This window comes from Scophthalmus maximus, chromosome 1 (genome assembly GCF_022379125.1).
Source record: "Scophthalmus maximus strain ysfricsl-2021 chromosome 1, ASM2237912v1, whole genome shotgun sequence".
NCBI classification, from domain to species: domain Eukaryota; kingdom Metazoa; phylum Chordata; class Actinopteri; order Pleuronectiformes; family Scophthalmidae; genus Scophthalmus; species Scophthalmus maximus.
The window spans coordinates 12901343-12915552 of NC_061515.1; the positions used below are offsets into that span (position 1 = coordinate 12901343).

The 14210-nt window shown below is 46.8% G+C and overlaps 1 protein-coding gene across 1 annotated transcript in view; it reads left to right on the plus strand.

Annotated features, from left to right (window-relative positions):
- The first annotated feature begins 386 nt into the window (after positions 1-386).
- The window catches only part of adamtsl4 (ADAMTS-like 4), a 31635-nt gene continuing 17811 nt past the window's right edge, over positions 387-14210 (plus strand). Inside the window, exons 1-4 of the mRNA XM_035644182.2 lie at positions 387-754; positions 2327-2390; positions 4746-5323; positions 6544-7261. Coding sequence (XP_035500075.2) covers positions 732-754; positions 2327-2390; positions 4746-5323; positions 6544-7261 — 1383 coding nt within the window. The 5' untranslated portion in view covers positions 387-731. The remainder of the gene's footprint in view (positions 755-2326; positions 2391-4745; positions 5324-6543; positions 7262-14210) is intronic.

The following is a 14210-nucleotide window of genomic DNA, read 5'->3' on the forward strand; positions in this document are numbered from 1 at the left end:
ACAATAAAAAGTCCATATAACGCTTTGTACTTCCACCAGCAGTGTCCCCGCCACAGATGCTGCCAGCTCATGACTGTTTCCGACATGGAGTAGATCATTACTACTGATCAGTGTGACCCAGTACAATGGAGCATTCTTATGTAGGATTGTACAACTAAGAAAGCGGATCTCAGAGTTATTATAGCTAGTCAGGGCCCATAGTGTGTGTGTGTGTGTGTGTGTGACACACACACAGAGAGAGGCAGTGGGAGTGTATGATGGCTTAAGCGTGTGAAAGAGAGAGAGGGAGAGACGAGAGTTGTGTAATCTGTCCATTTTGTGTCTACTGTCACCCACCCACCCCGCCAACACACACACACACACACACACACTCTCCCTCTCCCCTGGCCCCCTGGCTGCCAGGCGTCACACCAGTTAATAATAAGGACCCAGAAAAGAAGAAAAAAAATTGTGGAGTGAACGAAGCTGAACGAGAGAAAAACTTTCCCACTCTCCAAAAATCACGGGGAGTGACTGTGACAGGAGGAAGGCGACCGAAAGAGAGAGGGAGCAGGAGAGAGAGAGAGAGAGAGAGAGAGCAGACGAAGGAGGAGGAGGAGGAGAAAAGGAGGAAGCCCTCTCAGGACCTCATCACATTTCTTTGAGGACTGGCCGGACCGCAGCGGACCAGTGGACCGGACTGATAATCAATACCGGTGATCAGTAGCGGCGCGTCACGTGAGCGGAGGAGCATGCGGCTGGGTTCACTATTCAGGTAAAACTTTGTCTTGACACAGCAGCAACCTGCTGCTCCCCCCCCCCCCCCCCCCCAGTCTGCTCGCCTCGCATCCTCCCCCGAGCTACGCGGGTGTTCACGGTGACTGTGGTGTGATATCTCACAAAGTTGTTTGTGTTTTGCGGCGAAGTTTTGGCTTTTACGCACAACGCCTTCTTGTTGCGCGCCGCGCGCCGCGCCGCGCATGTGACAGGAATGTACCCGAAGGCATCTGGGGTTCGGTCGGCGCGCTCTCCTTCGCCCCGGGGCAGGTTTTGTTTCTTGCGAGATTCATCCCCAGATACACGTCTCTCGCCCTCCTCCTCCACCCTTCCTTGTCCCCGCGGCTGCGAGTTTATTCTACAATGTGCCACTGTAGCGGCCAGGGAAACGTGGACGCGGGTAGGGGGTCGTTACTTCGGCCTGAGCGGCTCTGTTGTGTCGGACTGTGCGGGACCTTTTGTCTGAGCTTTTCGGGGTAATTGTGGAGTCCAGTGTGGGGAAGCTTCCAGAGACCAGGGCGGTGCACCACACTGGGAAGAAGGGACCAATTACTCTGACTACATGCGGCTTGCGGACTGGTGATTGTGGCGATGGTTTGGTTCTCGCGGTGAGCGCTGCTTTAGTCCATCGTTTGGTCTCGTGTTCGGGCCATTTTTCTTGGCAGATGCGGAGGTGGTATTACACTTGTTTCCGACACACTTGCGTCCGCTCCACTTTGTGGCGCGGCTTTCATATCATTACAGACAAGCCAGGCGATTTAAAGAATTCCTTGCAACAAGTTGATTTTCTGTTGGGACAAGTGCACTCACCTGACTCTTCTTTACTCAGTTTCATGGGAAAATACAACTTAAAAAGCTCAATGCATGAGTAAATGACTCCCCGAAGTAGTTCCATGTCAAATTTAAGGACTGTATCCCATAATTAAAGGAGGCACTCAACTCCATCCCAGACCATAAACCACCTCCCTTGAACATCAGACCTCAAATAAAAAAGCACCCTATGGTACAAGATGGTTTGGGATGTTGTGAATGATTGCGCCCTGCCAGTGTGCTGGTGTGTGTTGAAACCACAGCCTCGGGGTGTGTGTACAGTCCCAGTGAGAGGCATGCGGAGGGAAAACATGCTTGCTGTTTAAACCCATTAGTTTGTTAGCACCTCTCAGACTTCCCCAGATTAATTGAGACGCTGGCCTGTGAACCCTGAAGGGAAAAAAGAAACCTTTGTTCGCCCCCTTTGAGCCCACACACCACCTGTGACAGGAGAGAAAGTGGCATAATTGGCCGCCGAAGTACAGTTAGGTCACTGGAACATTTGATAGGGTGTTCGCTCCACAAATCCAACTCTGTTTTTTTGAATAAATGTACATCGACAGGAAAAGGTTCTAGAAAGCCGATGATCACTGGACAGAGAATAATGGAAGTCTGTGTCCGAGTTCACACAGCATATAGCACTTTCACGTTTAGATCACGGAACAGTCGTGTCCTTGCTGAAAGGGCCTATTCAACCTGCTGATATTCAAAATCCGGTGTATCTGCAACTTCTTTCACTCTCTCGCCTTTATCCCTGCAGGCTCTATGTGCTGTGGGGCTTTGTGGTGGTCATGACCTCTGTGACCAAGGCTGCCAAACGGAAGGTGAGTCATTAACTCATCATAAGTCCCTTCCACAGACAAAGGCACCCCTGTGGAGGGGTCAAAGGTGACCACAATTAAAGGATAGATTTTTTCAAGTCTCCCTTAAAGCACACTCGAATGCCCACCTGAAGACCTTGAAGGCTTAAGTAGTCACTGTTATTGTTTCAATTTGTGGCATGATTCAAATCCTCGTTCTTTGCTGACACGCAGCCAAAACTAGAGAGATATTATCCTTCTAGTCTCAAATTCTAATTCCAAACTAATAAAACTATGCATTTGGTTTATACCCACTTAAATAACTCCGACTGCTGAATACCCTCATTAACTTCAGCTCAGCATCTGAATTCCTTTTTTGTTATCATCAAGCCCTTATTTTAAACCTTAGTACCTATGTTTTTAAATGGTTTATTCAACCTAAAGCAGCTATATAGGGTTTTTTTTCGAACAGCTCTGCATTCAATTACAAATTGAAAACATTGTGATGGTGTGGAAGAGGTCCCTTTAGTGTTTATCTTTTCTTACCCGCAACTTTACTGTTTTTGGGTTCACTCTCACCACTCTCATAGTGTTGTTTCAGCTGTTTTCAGCTAAAATGCTCTAAAAACCGTCTGTACGTCACCTGCTCAGCACCACAAAGCAGACAGACGCGGTTAGTGACAAGCTGGTGAACGTTGTGGAGCATGTAGTCATTAAAAGGCCAGATATTTCCCACAGAAGTCGGTGGAGACTAAAATCAGAGCTAAAAAAAAAGAGTGAATATTGGACTCCAGACGAATGTCTCCAAACAAGCGATAACGTTGCCACATCCTGTTTGATGTGTTCATGCACAACTGTTTGCGAACAAGTTCGTCAAATTAACCATCGATGAGATGCCAACGTGAACTTGTTTCTGCTGCCCCTATGTGGCTATAATGATAATTACAGTGACTTGTATCCCGTCCACTGTTTACGAGTATTGTTTTATGACAAAAAAATCTGAAGTTATGTATTAGAGGGACCCACAGCTGGAGAGGGTCCACAGTAACACCACTCTTAAAAATACACATGGGCCTCAAGTTGACGCGCGCAGCCCCGTTCAGGGCCGGTGGTACAGTGTGGAAGGAGTTTAACCAGTAGCTCCAGAGGTCGGTGACGGCTGCTGCAGGGTCACTGCACCGCAGCTCATTATGGTCCCAGTTATGTGGCAGCTGTGTGTTTGATGTCACTCATTACAACTGACCACACCTCCCCTACACACACACACACACACACACACACACACACACACACACACATCAAGACTGTCTACGTCAACCCCTCCTCATCTCTCTCACTCCTGTTTCTTTCGTTGCCTCCCCGCTTCCCACCAATTTACCTCATACAGAGGCAGGAACCCTTGACAGAGAGTAGACACACACACACACACACACACACACACACACACACACACACACACACATGCATGCCAATTACACCTGTCCTCTCTCTCACTTCCAGCCACAAACACTTTGAACTGAATGTTTATTCATGTGTGTACATGAGCACATTTCTGCTCATGTACACACGCATTTCCTCAGAGAGGGGAGAGAAGTGGAGCACAGATTAATGTACTGGTTCTTTCTGAATGGAAACTTTTGTTCAGCTCTCATGTTTGCTGGTCTGCCAACCTGGCCAGTGCTTCAGTTATTAAATGAGAGGAGAAACATTTATCTACAGCCACAGAGGAAGAGATCAAGGAACGACCTGGCATCCACGTATACACACGCACACACACGTACATGTATATACAAACACAAATTCACAGCCAGATTACCCCTGATTATGTCGTTTCTGCATTGCGTTCATACGACACCAACTCCACTGGATTTATCCATTTGCTCATAAGCTGCTGGCAGGTTACTGAGTCTCTTCTAATCCTGGGTGAACTGTGAAGAGTTCAGGACTTATATTTTGGCCTTTGAGAAAGGAAACTCACGAGACTGCAGCTCATCAATGGACTTGGTTACTGTGAAGAAATAAATCCTTCCAGAGATTTTAGATTTTGCAGTGGCAACAGTTTTGCTAAGTTAAATACTTCTGTAAAATATTGCCAAGGCCTGCTGTTTTGACCGATTTAACAGCAGAGTTAAGGCTACAGTTAGTTGTAGTGCACTTTTTACCTGGCAGGGTAAAATTAAGGAGGAAGGAAACAAAAACTTACTAACCCCTTTCTCAGAAATCCTGGTTGATTAAATCCAGGGCTCCTAGCCTTTAAAAGATGTTTAATTGTTCCTGTCATTTTCTTTCTTGTTCGTGTGTGTGTGTGTGTGTGTGTGTGTGTGTGTGTGTGTTCGTGTGTGTGTGTGTGTGGTGTGTGTGTGTGTGTGTGTGTGTCAGGTGGCAGGACGACGGTCCAGGCAGGTGCTTGAGGCGGAGGCTGTGGAGGGGGTGTGGTCTATTTGGGGGGAGTGGTCAGAATGCTCTCACACTTGCGGCGTTGGTGTCTCACAAAGGAGCAGGAAGTGTTTACCTCCCCCACAGCCCCCTCCCCTCTCCCACTCCCCACCTAACTGGGCGGGGTATCTGCCCGGGGGCATCGGAGGACCTGTTATATCACCTGTGTACCCCTACTACCCCCCTCGCTACCCCGCACAACACCCGCCCTATCACTCCCAGCCAATGTCCGCCAGTCACAACCCAGGAATGTCTCTGTATCGGAATACCCCCGCAGGAGGTGGAGGACTTCCTGTTCCTGAACAGGCCAATCCACCTCCCCCTTTTTACCAACAAGAATTCCCCCCGGCCAATCAGGACCGTGCGTCCGCTTACCGATCACCCTATCACACTCCTTCACATGGCTACACCCAGCCGGCACGGATCATCAGGAGACCGACCAATCCAGGTGCAGCGAGAGGTGGAGGAGGCGGAAGCAGAAGGTCCATCTCCCCCAATCGGGAGGGTTTGCCAGCGAGGAGGTGAGACTGGATGAGCCTGTCACAGATATATCTAGGATCAGGCCGATTAATAATAATAGAAATGACACTAAAATAATATCAAATGTATGTTAGAGGAAATATTACAAAACTACTTCTCCACTAGGCCCATTCAGCAGCTGTTCCAGAGCTTTCAGTTGTATCACACAATCGTCCCTCAGCAGATGGAGTTGACCTGGCGTGATGCTGCTGCAGATTTTGACTTTTCCATTTCTTCTGGGCACTTTGAAAGCTTATAAGGCAACATGGATGAGAAGTTCTGGAAAAATAAATCTGCATTTCCAAGATTAATGGACCACATCTGCTACATCTCCCCCATCTGCTGAGAAGCTCCACAACAGCTACTGTCTGGACCTTGTGTTTAGATTGTTTAAGTCAACTCTTAAAATAATCAACCATAAAATGATATGTCTAATCAGGAAAATTGGAAAATGAAAAATCAGCCCATTTCTTGGTCACAATTCTTTAACTAAATGTATAGGATTTTGTCTCATGGGTGTGTTTTTTCTCAAGCAATAGCCAACACATTGTTACCAGCTGGTTTTAACTTACAAATATAGATACAGTATTGGCATCGGCCTCAGAGTTTTTTTCAAGACAAAAGTTATAAACCGTTATGTGACTGATTTGGTATCGAAGCATTTGCTTTGCTCAGCAGCCTGAGCTCGTCGTTTCCAGGAAAACATCTCTAGCACACAGGAAGTGAGTTTTGCATCGCTGGCAGTTGCAACGGTATTTGTTTGTCAGGGATAACTAAAAAGAGCTCAGTTGTTAGGATGAGGAGCGATAGCCACCGTATGTAATCACCTGTTACCATGTTCAAGACCTATCTTTGATAAAGTTTTCATGCAAAATATGCCCCTAACGTTTTGAGTAATCCTGCTAACAAAAAAAACAACATTGGTGGAGGTAATAAAAGAAATGCTGATTCCTCAGATCATCGTTTCATGTACGTTTAGGATTCATTGAGGTGCCATTAGTTTAAGTGTTGGCGTGTTTTGGCATTAGAGAGCGTTTGTTATTATGAGTATTGGAGTTGGAGGTGTGCCCATCTGTGCCTCTGGCCCGCTAATGTCGGTTATAATTATGCTGGACAGCTAACAAGCTGTATCTGCTTCTGGCTCTTTTCTGGCCTTCTGTGAATCTTTCTGTGTGAATTAAATATTGCCTGGTCCTTCTTCCCCTTTTTCCCTGACCCGCAGGCCTTCCACCATCCGTCCAGGTCAGTTTGGGTATGGCAGGGTGCCTTTCTCTTTACCTCTGCACCGCCCAAACCGACAGGCTCGCCACACAGCTAACGGCACCGCAACGCCAACCCCTGGCCTTGCTGCGAATGAAGATGAGGCAGAGGACAACAGGAGAGAGGAAGACAGAGGGAGTGACGGAGGAGACGGGCAGGTGGTGAGGAGAGAGGAGGCGAAGAGGAACGCAGAGCAGGAGAGCACCGAGTCGCCTGCTGCTGACAAGGTGCCCACATCGACCGCAACACCTGGCAAACCACACCGCCATGTTGACAGACCCTCACACACCCATACAGAGCACGTGAGGGGGCGAGAGCAGGTCCCGTCCTCTCGCTCCTTCTCACGCTCCTCATCGCCATCTGTGTCCAACCACCACCGGTTTGACTGGCACTCCGTCACCGCTCCACCTCCTCCCATCTCTCCTCTCGCACGCCCAAACTCCCCTGCCATCGCTTCGCCCTTCTCCCCACCTCTCCACCGCCCCAGCCCTGTGCACAGAGACAGGGAACTCCACCCAGGCTTCAGCCCACAGGCCCCATCCGCCGGGAACATCTACCCTCTGCAGCACACCCACATCCCGCACCTGGGGACGGAATCAGGCAGGGACGGAGGGAGAGGCGCTCCTCAGGTCTTCAGATGCTCTGGCCCGGAGAACGAGTACCGCAGGTGCTTCTCACAGGTAAAAACCTCCTCCTATAAGTCCCAGATACAAAAGGAATAATCCTCCTAATTTATTGGCTCCACACCCTCTTTAGAACCCCAGTAATTCGCTTCAGGTGGCCTAATGCTCACCTCTGCTGTATTCACCTCATCTGTGTATCGCCTGCAGTTGCTCTTGATTTATATGCATGCCGTGTGTTGAAGGGAGCAGTTAGGCAGCTGTAAAATGAGGAGCTGAAGGTCAGCAGAGAGTATTTGATAGGCAGATCATTCCCCAGCTCCAACACTAGCTGGTTGTCTCTGAGCACTCGGATGGAAACTGGCCGCTAGTGCCCCGGCTACCCGAAGGCATGTGTGTATTCTGGGTCACACCTCAGTTGTGAAGCTAAACATGTGATTGAATGCATGTGTCTGCGTTCAGTATGGTGATGGCACATACATAAAGCAGGAATGCATGCCAAGACTTGAGTCTTGTGATTGTGTGTGTGCGTGTCTCAGTGCACGTGTGTCAGTGTCAGTGTCAGTGTCAGTAGCACAGTGTGTATTGCTATAAGGTCCTGTCCTGACTCGTGGCCTGCAGTGATGATCCGGGTTGCGACCTGTACTGTACCTCTCAGTGCAGCACAGTAAAAGCAGCATCAGTATCAACGTGTGCGTGTGCGTGTGCGTGTGAGTGTGTGAGTGTGTGCGTGTGTGCGTGTGTGCGTGTGTGCGTGTGTGTGTGTGTGTGTGTGTGTGTGTGTGTGTGTTGCCAAGAAGAGCAGCCAGACACAGTCGGGCCAAACTCACCCTCAACACACAGGTGAGAATCTGAGCGCGACCTCGCTGTAACTCAGTTTCCACTGACACAGGAATGCCACACTCGATTTCACTCAATTAAGTGTGAGACTGAGTGAATGTGGTGGATGAAGTTTTTCAACTACGCTGTGAGTTTTTAATGACCGGCCGCTTCTCTCAGAGGTCGTATCCACTTCATAAATTGGTAATATAATGTGTCTGCTGGTACGGTGGAATGTTTCAAAGCATAAAAACTGTAAAACGTCAGCCAGTTTTCGAAGGCACATGTGAAAAATTTCACATATGTTAATCAAAATCAGATGCAACAACCCAGCGTACAAAATTTGACCAGCTCACGCCTTGTCCACCTCTTGCAGTGGCGGCTTTAAATTAACAGTATGATTTGAGAGTAGTTAACAAGCAAAACAAAAATGGATGTACATGATTACAGTTATGCATGATACATGAACAGTCATGGATTAAATGGATACATTTTTTGGGCATATCATATGTTGTTTTTAGACAACATATTAGTTTGGTTGGAATTAGTTGTTTTTTTTATGCCAAATGAGAAAAAGTTGTAAAGCTTCTTTAAAGAAAAGTATTGAAAGAAATATCGTCCATAGTGTTGCAAAGTTTTAGACGATAGTTAGAGGTATGTGGACGAACTAACAGAACATGATAAAACATCCCTCTTGCTTCTCTGAGTTACATTAAAAAACAAACCAAGAAAATGCAGCAATGAGCAGTTTGATTCCTGCTCTGGTTTCATGTTAAATCGATGAGCCATCAGTGAGATATCGCACATGATGAAGGGAGCAACAGACACATGAGACGAAGTGATGGAAACGGATCTATAGCACCTTTTAAGATTTGATCATGGCGACTAAAATAACCCATGTGCCCCATGAGGGACATGTGACCGGGTTATTTACGCCAGCAGGCCACTCAAAGCAGGTCTGTCGTAAGTGGGAGTGTAGAGGGAGATGATAAGATTGAGGTTAACAAATACCACACACACGCACACACACACAGAGACGCCTACAAACATACTCATTTTCACTCTCACACATCACGTCTACAACCCAGCTCCTCTCGCTGAGCGGAAGTAGACCCTTCAGTCTGGAGACAGGTTAGCACTCATGGGCCCTTGACTCTTTCTCTTGCTCAATGATTTGGCAGCCTCTCGTGTTGTGTGTCACCCCCCCTCTCATGCTGTGTCTGACTCTGTGCGACGGTGCCTGTGTTAAAACAGATTTAGCAGCTGGCAGCATACAGGTCGTCTGTGTGCCAGCGGTGCTAATAGTAGTCCTGCGAGGGCTGAGCCTGACTCATCGGGTTACATATTTACACAACATCAGCCTGTTTGCTCCTGCAGTGAATAGTTGGTCCACATTTTTAGATGTCTGAACATTGCTTAAATATAGGTTAAAAGTGTTGATGAATGTGATGAATGCAAGACTTTGCCCCAGGCCTGCACATAAACATATGTATGTGTGCGTGTGCATGTGTGTACGTGCGTGTTTGTGATGGAGTGAGGGGAGTGAGCCAAACTGAGAGTGACACATCCTATTATCTATTAGGTGTGTTTGTCATAACACAGCGCGACTGAGGCCCATCGCAAGTGTGATTGGCTGCGTGTATGTGCGTGTTTTTACTGTTGCGTAGAAGCAAGAGGGGAACCGGGAGAGGGACAGAGGAAATGAGAAGGGCTGAGTGTGTGTGTGTGTGTGTGTGTGTGTGTGTGTGTGTGTGTGTGTGTGTGTGTGTGTGTGTGTGTGTGTGTGTGTGTGTGTGTGTGTGTGTGTGTGTGTGTGTGTGTGTAAGTGTGTGTGTGTGTGTGTGTGTGTGTGTGTGTGTGTGTGTACACGTATGTGTGTGGGAGGGTAAGTATAAGTAGTAGTGAAAGAAAGTACTGTTTTTAGAAAATCTGCACACAGTAGTGGGAGAGTGAGCTAAAGGGCAAAGGGACAGAAAAGGTGGAGAGGGGGAGGGGGACAAAGAAAGGATGAAGGCTGAGGATGATGAGTGTGTGTGCATGTGTGTGTGCGTGAGTGAAAGGAACGTAAAGAATTGTGTGAGTGGAGGAGGGTGCGGAGGAGTAACGGGAGGGATGGTCAGCAGGGGCAACAGATAGAGCTGGGATGGTCCTGCAGGAAAACAAGAGGAAGTTTGTGTCAGAGGAAGAGCAGGATTCATGGAAAAGTGAGTGTGTGTGTGTGTGTCTGTGTGTGTGTGCGAGCGAGCGAGTGTAACCAGAGAAGAAGTTATTCTGTCAGAGGGAGACGGGAGGAAAAGGTGGAATTTGAGAAGAAGCTGTCTGAAACAAAAAAGGAGAAGAAGAAGAGACACATTGAAGCTGGGAGCAGACGTCTCACTGAAACCCACGCTGCTCTTCTCGTCCTTTGCTTTCGGCCTTTGGAGTATTACATACCCACATTTTGACGAACATTCAAGCATTCCTGCTCTCGCCTCAGCACCTCTTTCTGTCCTCCTCTTGGCAGTAAATATTTACAGAGACTCACTAACAGTGCATGCCTCTGCAACAGCAAGTGAGGGGAGAACAGAAACATGTGGATTTAACGTGTAGTCCAGCGCACACCCTAATGAGATCGATACCAGCTGACACGAGGGCCCAATTTCCACTGGCGGCGGCGCCGGAGACATGTCCCTTCCCATTTTTATTGACTCAGTTTGATGTAACAACTGAAAAATGTTGGGTTCTTGTCCTCCTCACTGTCCATCAGCCAAGATCCAGATGAAAGAAGCTTGGAGTTGATTTAAGTTATTGTAGCTTGACGAGCAGCGCAGCGTCTTCTCGCTCTGGATCTCGCTCTGGATCTCGCCTAACAGGCTACATATGGTTCTAGGTTGCAGCTAATGATCATTTTCAATATGAAAGAGAGAAATTTTTCCTTTTTTTGTGATTAAAAGCCAGTGCAGCGTTGTTGTTTTTTCCTGGCGATCAATTAATCATCTCATCATACATTATGCAGTCTGCACGACAAAGTGATGGAGGTTGTTGGGGTCACATGCAGCCAGAGTTTAGTCCTGAGTTCAGCCAATGTTTTCTGGGCTGTAAAAATTGCTCCCACAACCCTCGTAGTGGATATGATAACACAATACTTATCAGAAGGTTTTGGGCCCTCTTGTCAAGAAAACCAGACATGATTATCGGCCGGATTAGTGCATCTGATTTGATGGATAATTTGTGATTTTCTAGATTGATTTATGCATATTTAATGCTGTAGCATTCCTTTATTCTTAACCTCTTCTAAAATGCAACTAGTGCCCTTCAATAGGTAAAATACCACCCGAAAAAAACAAAACATGCAACGGCTGAAGAACACATGTAATACTTTTATTATAGTCACGCCTGCAGTTTGAGTCTATGTTGAACCAACCAGTCACACTTGGCTTCAGGCTGCTGCTGCTGCGAGAGTCCGTGGATCTAATCACAGCATGTCACTACACAGCCAGAAAATAAACGATCACGACTGTCAGCACTGAGCAATACACTCTTTAATGACTGTGTGTGCAGACCCTGCCACTGCTGCCGTCGTCACCGAGTGGCAAACAGGCCCAGATGTGTTGGACTGTGGCACACGCATACACACAAACACCCGAACACATGCGCTCATTCAGACCGATCGGCAACTCGCTTTTGCTTTGGTGCTTTAATGAGCGGCGGTACCCGCTTTTCAACAAAACCAAGGCACGTCTGCTTGTTAACGTCTGAGTATATTAGCTCCTGTGTGCTCCGATTTCCTCTCAAATCTTTCTTTCATGTTCCTTTTCATCCCTTTTCGGTATTTCCTCTCACTTTTTGTCCGAGCCTTTCAGTCATCTCTCTCTGGTTTATTTTAAGAAACTTTATTTAAAGGAATAGTTTTCAAAATACACTTATTCACATTTTTTTGCTAAGCGTTAGATGAAAGGGCTAATGCCACCACTTAGCTCGGAGACGGGCCTTCTAAATTACATGAATTAATATGTTTTATCTTGTTTGTTTAATCCATGCATAAAGTAAAACATGCTGTTTGTACACATATTAAACAATTTGTTAGGAGGAGGATCTCTAACCATCAGAGCTGCATGTGCCCCCCCCCCGCCACGTGTTTCCTCTCTGTGTGCTTAAAATGTCAAACAGTTTCTTTAACCAGGAAGACCTGATTTAGATCCCTGTTTCAGTAGTGTCCTGGCCAACATCAATGAAACTGAGTTACAGATAAAGAACATAAGACAGATAACCCGGGATGCCACAAGATTGGGAATAAACAAAAATGCAATTAGAAAATAATGAATGGAATTGCTAATGCCATCGTACACAAACATTTAGTCCCAGAAACAACTAAACTGGACCTTCACAACAACTGAAAAGATTAATAAGAAAATGTTCCAAAACGTTAGCAGCCTGAAGACAAATGTCTGAGTTTCTGCCGCAGGTTTTTTTTTTCCTTTGCAATTTTAAATCCAGTTGCAGAAGGTTCCAGGCAGAGGAAGCAGCACTATGCAGTAAAAGCTCTTTTATGAAGTTCAGTGTGGATTTTGGGATCGGTTCGTAAAAGTGAGACCTTGGAACGAAAAAACAAAGCTGTCCACACTTCGCCATTCTCCCGCTCACACTATAGAAATGTGTGTTAAATCAAGAGTTATCACTTTGCATAAAATACATATTTGTCGAACATGGAAAGTGGAACGTGGAAATATTGTCTTTTTCAGTGGGTTTGAGTGAAGTTCTGGTTTCATTTATTGATCTTGTGGTTACCATGTACGTGTTTATTTAAATGTTTCTTTATTTTTCATTATCTCAAATGATGAAAAGTTCAAGTTTTTAAGACTTGAACTATTCTCTCTTCTCCCTGAAAGCGACAGCAATGTATCTCTCCATTTATACAGCACAGAACAGGGCCTCCTCCTCCAACCCTGTGTCTGTTGTTGATAGATGAGCAGTGTTTCCTCTGGAGGACTCCTGACTTCCCTCCCAGGGTCGAGGCTGACGGCTGACTGGTGGCCCGCAAAGCTCTGACACACGGCCTCGGGCCACAAGATTAGCCAGAGGATGTTGATCGCTGAGGACAAACCCATTCGCGCGCACACACACACACACACACATGCATACGGTATTAATATATATGTCATGGATTTGTGTGCATGCAGTGATTGGTCCTGGCGTGTGAATGTGAAGGATGTTGTTTTATGGCTGCAGGGACCAGCAGCCGGTTGTTTAGTCTGTGTAACGCTGCGGTAATGCTTCAGGAATGACCGGCCGGTCGTAACCTGTACGTGGCGGTGAGGCGATAGGATCAGCTGTGCAGACATAGACCTACATGGAGACGGACTGAGCACTGAGCACGGCGACAGCGACGTGTCACCTGGGCTTTCCCCCACGAAAAACTCACACGTGGTGGAAGGTTCCCGCTTTCCACATAATCCGTTCCCCCTGAAAACTCATCAGTCTTGCCTGAGTTGTTGTTTGCGTATCACGTATCGGTGTCATATGCGAACAAGGCCGTGGCTTGTGTGTGTTTATGTGTGTGGCAATCTTATTTGTGTGTGTGAGTGTGTGTGCCTGCACAGAACAAAGTCTTCAGCCCTCAGGCAGGCACACACACTTTCCCTCCCTCCCCCTCCCCCCTGGCAGTAAAACACATCTGCAAGCTCCCGTACAAAAACACTGAAAGTCCCTCTTTCACCAGCTGTATTCATTTTCCTTTCACCTGCTCTCCACTCCATCTTTCACCCTGTCAGCCCGCCATCCAGTAAGATACAGTTTTTACGTCTTTCATTTCATGCTTCTTTAATGTTTACTTTCATAAGCCTAACTGGGGCTTTAAGCTGCTCCTTCTCGAGTACTCTAACAGTATTTCAGGAATGACTTGGGGTGGGTGGCGAAAGTTAAAGGGAAAACATATTTTACACATTTTACACATCATGTCTGTAGTTATGTCATAGTATTAATAAAGCTACTCGCTGACATGTGGGAACTCTAGGATTCATATTATAAACAACCCCTCAGGCTACCCAGACCTACCCAAACCATACCCAAATGAGGGCAAAAGGTTAAATGATTTCCCAGAAAGAGTTCAAAGACCGGTGTCTTGATTCAAGGGTTTATGAGCAACTTTCTGTTCATGCTCACTTTCAGTTTTACCTCTAGAGTGTTTTTTGGGGGGATCTGGCTAAACTCT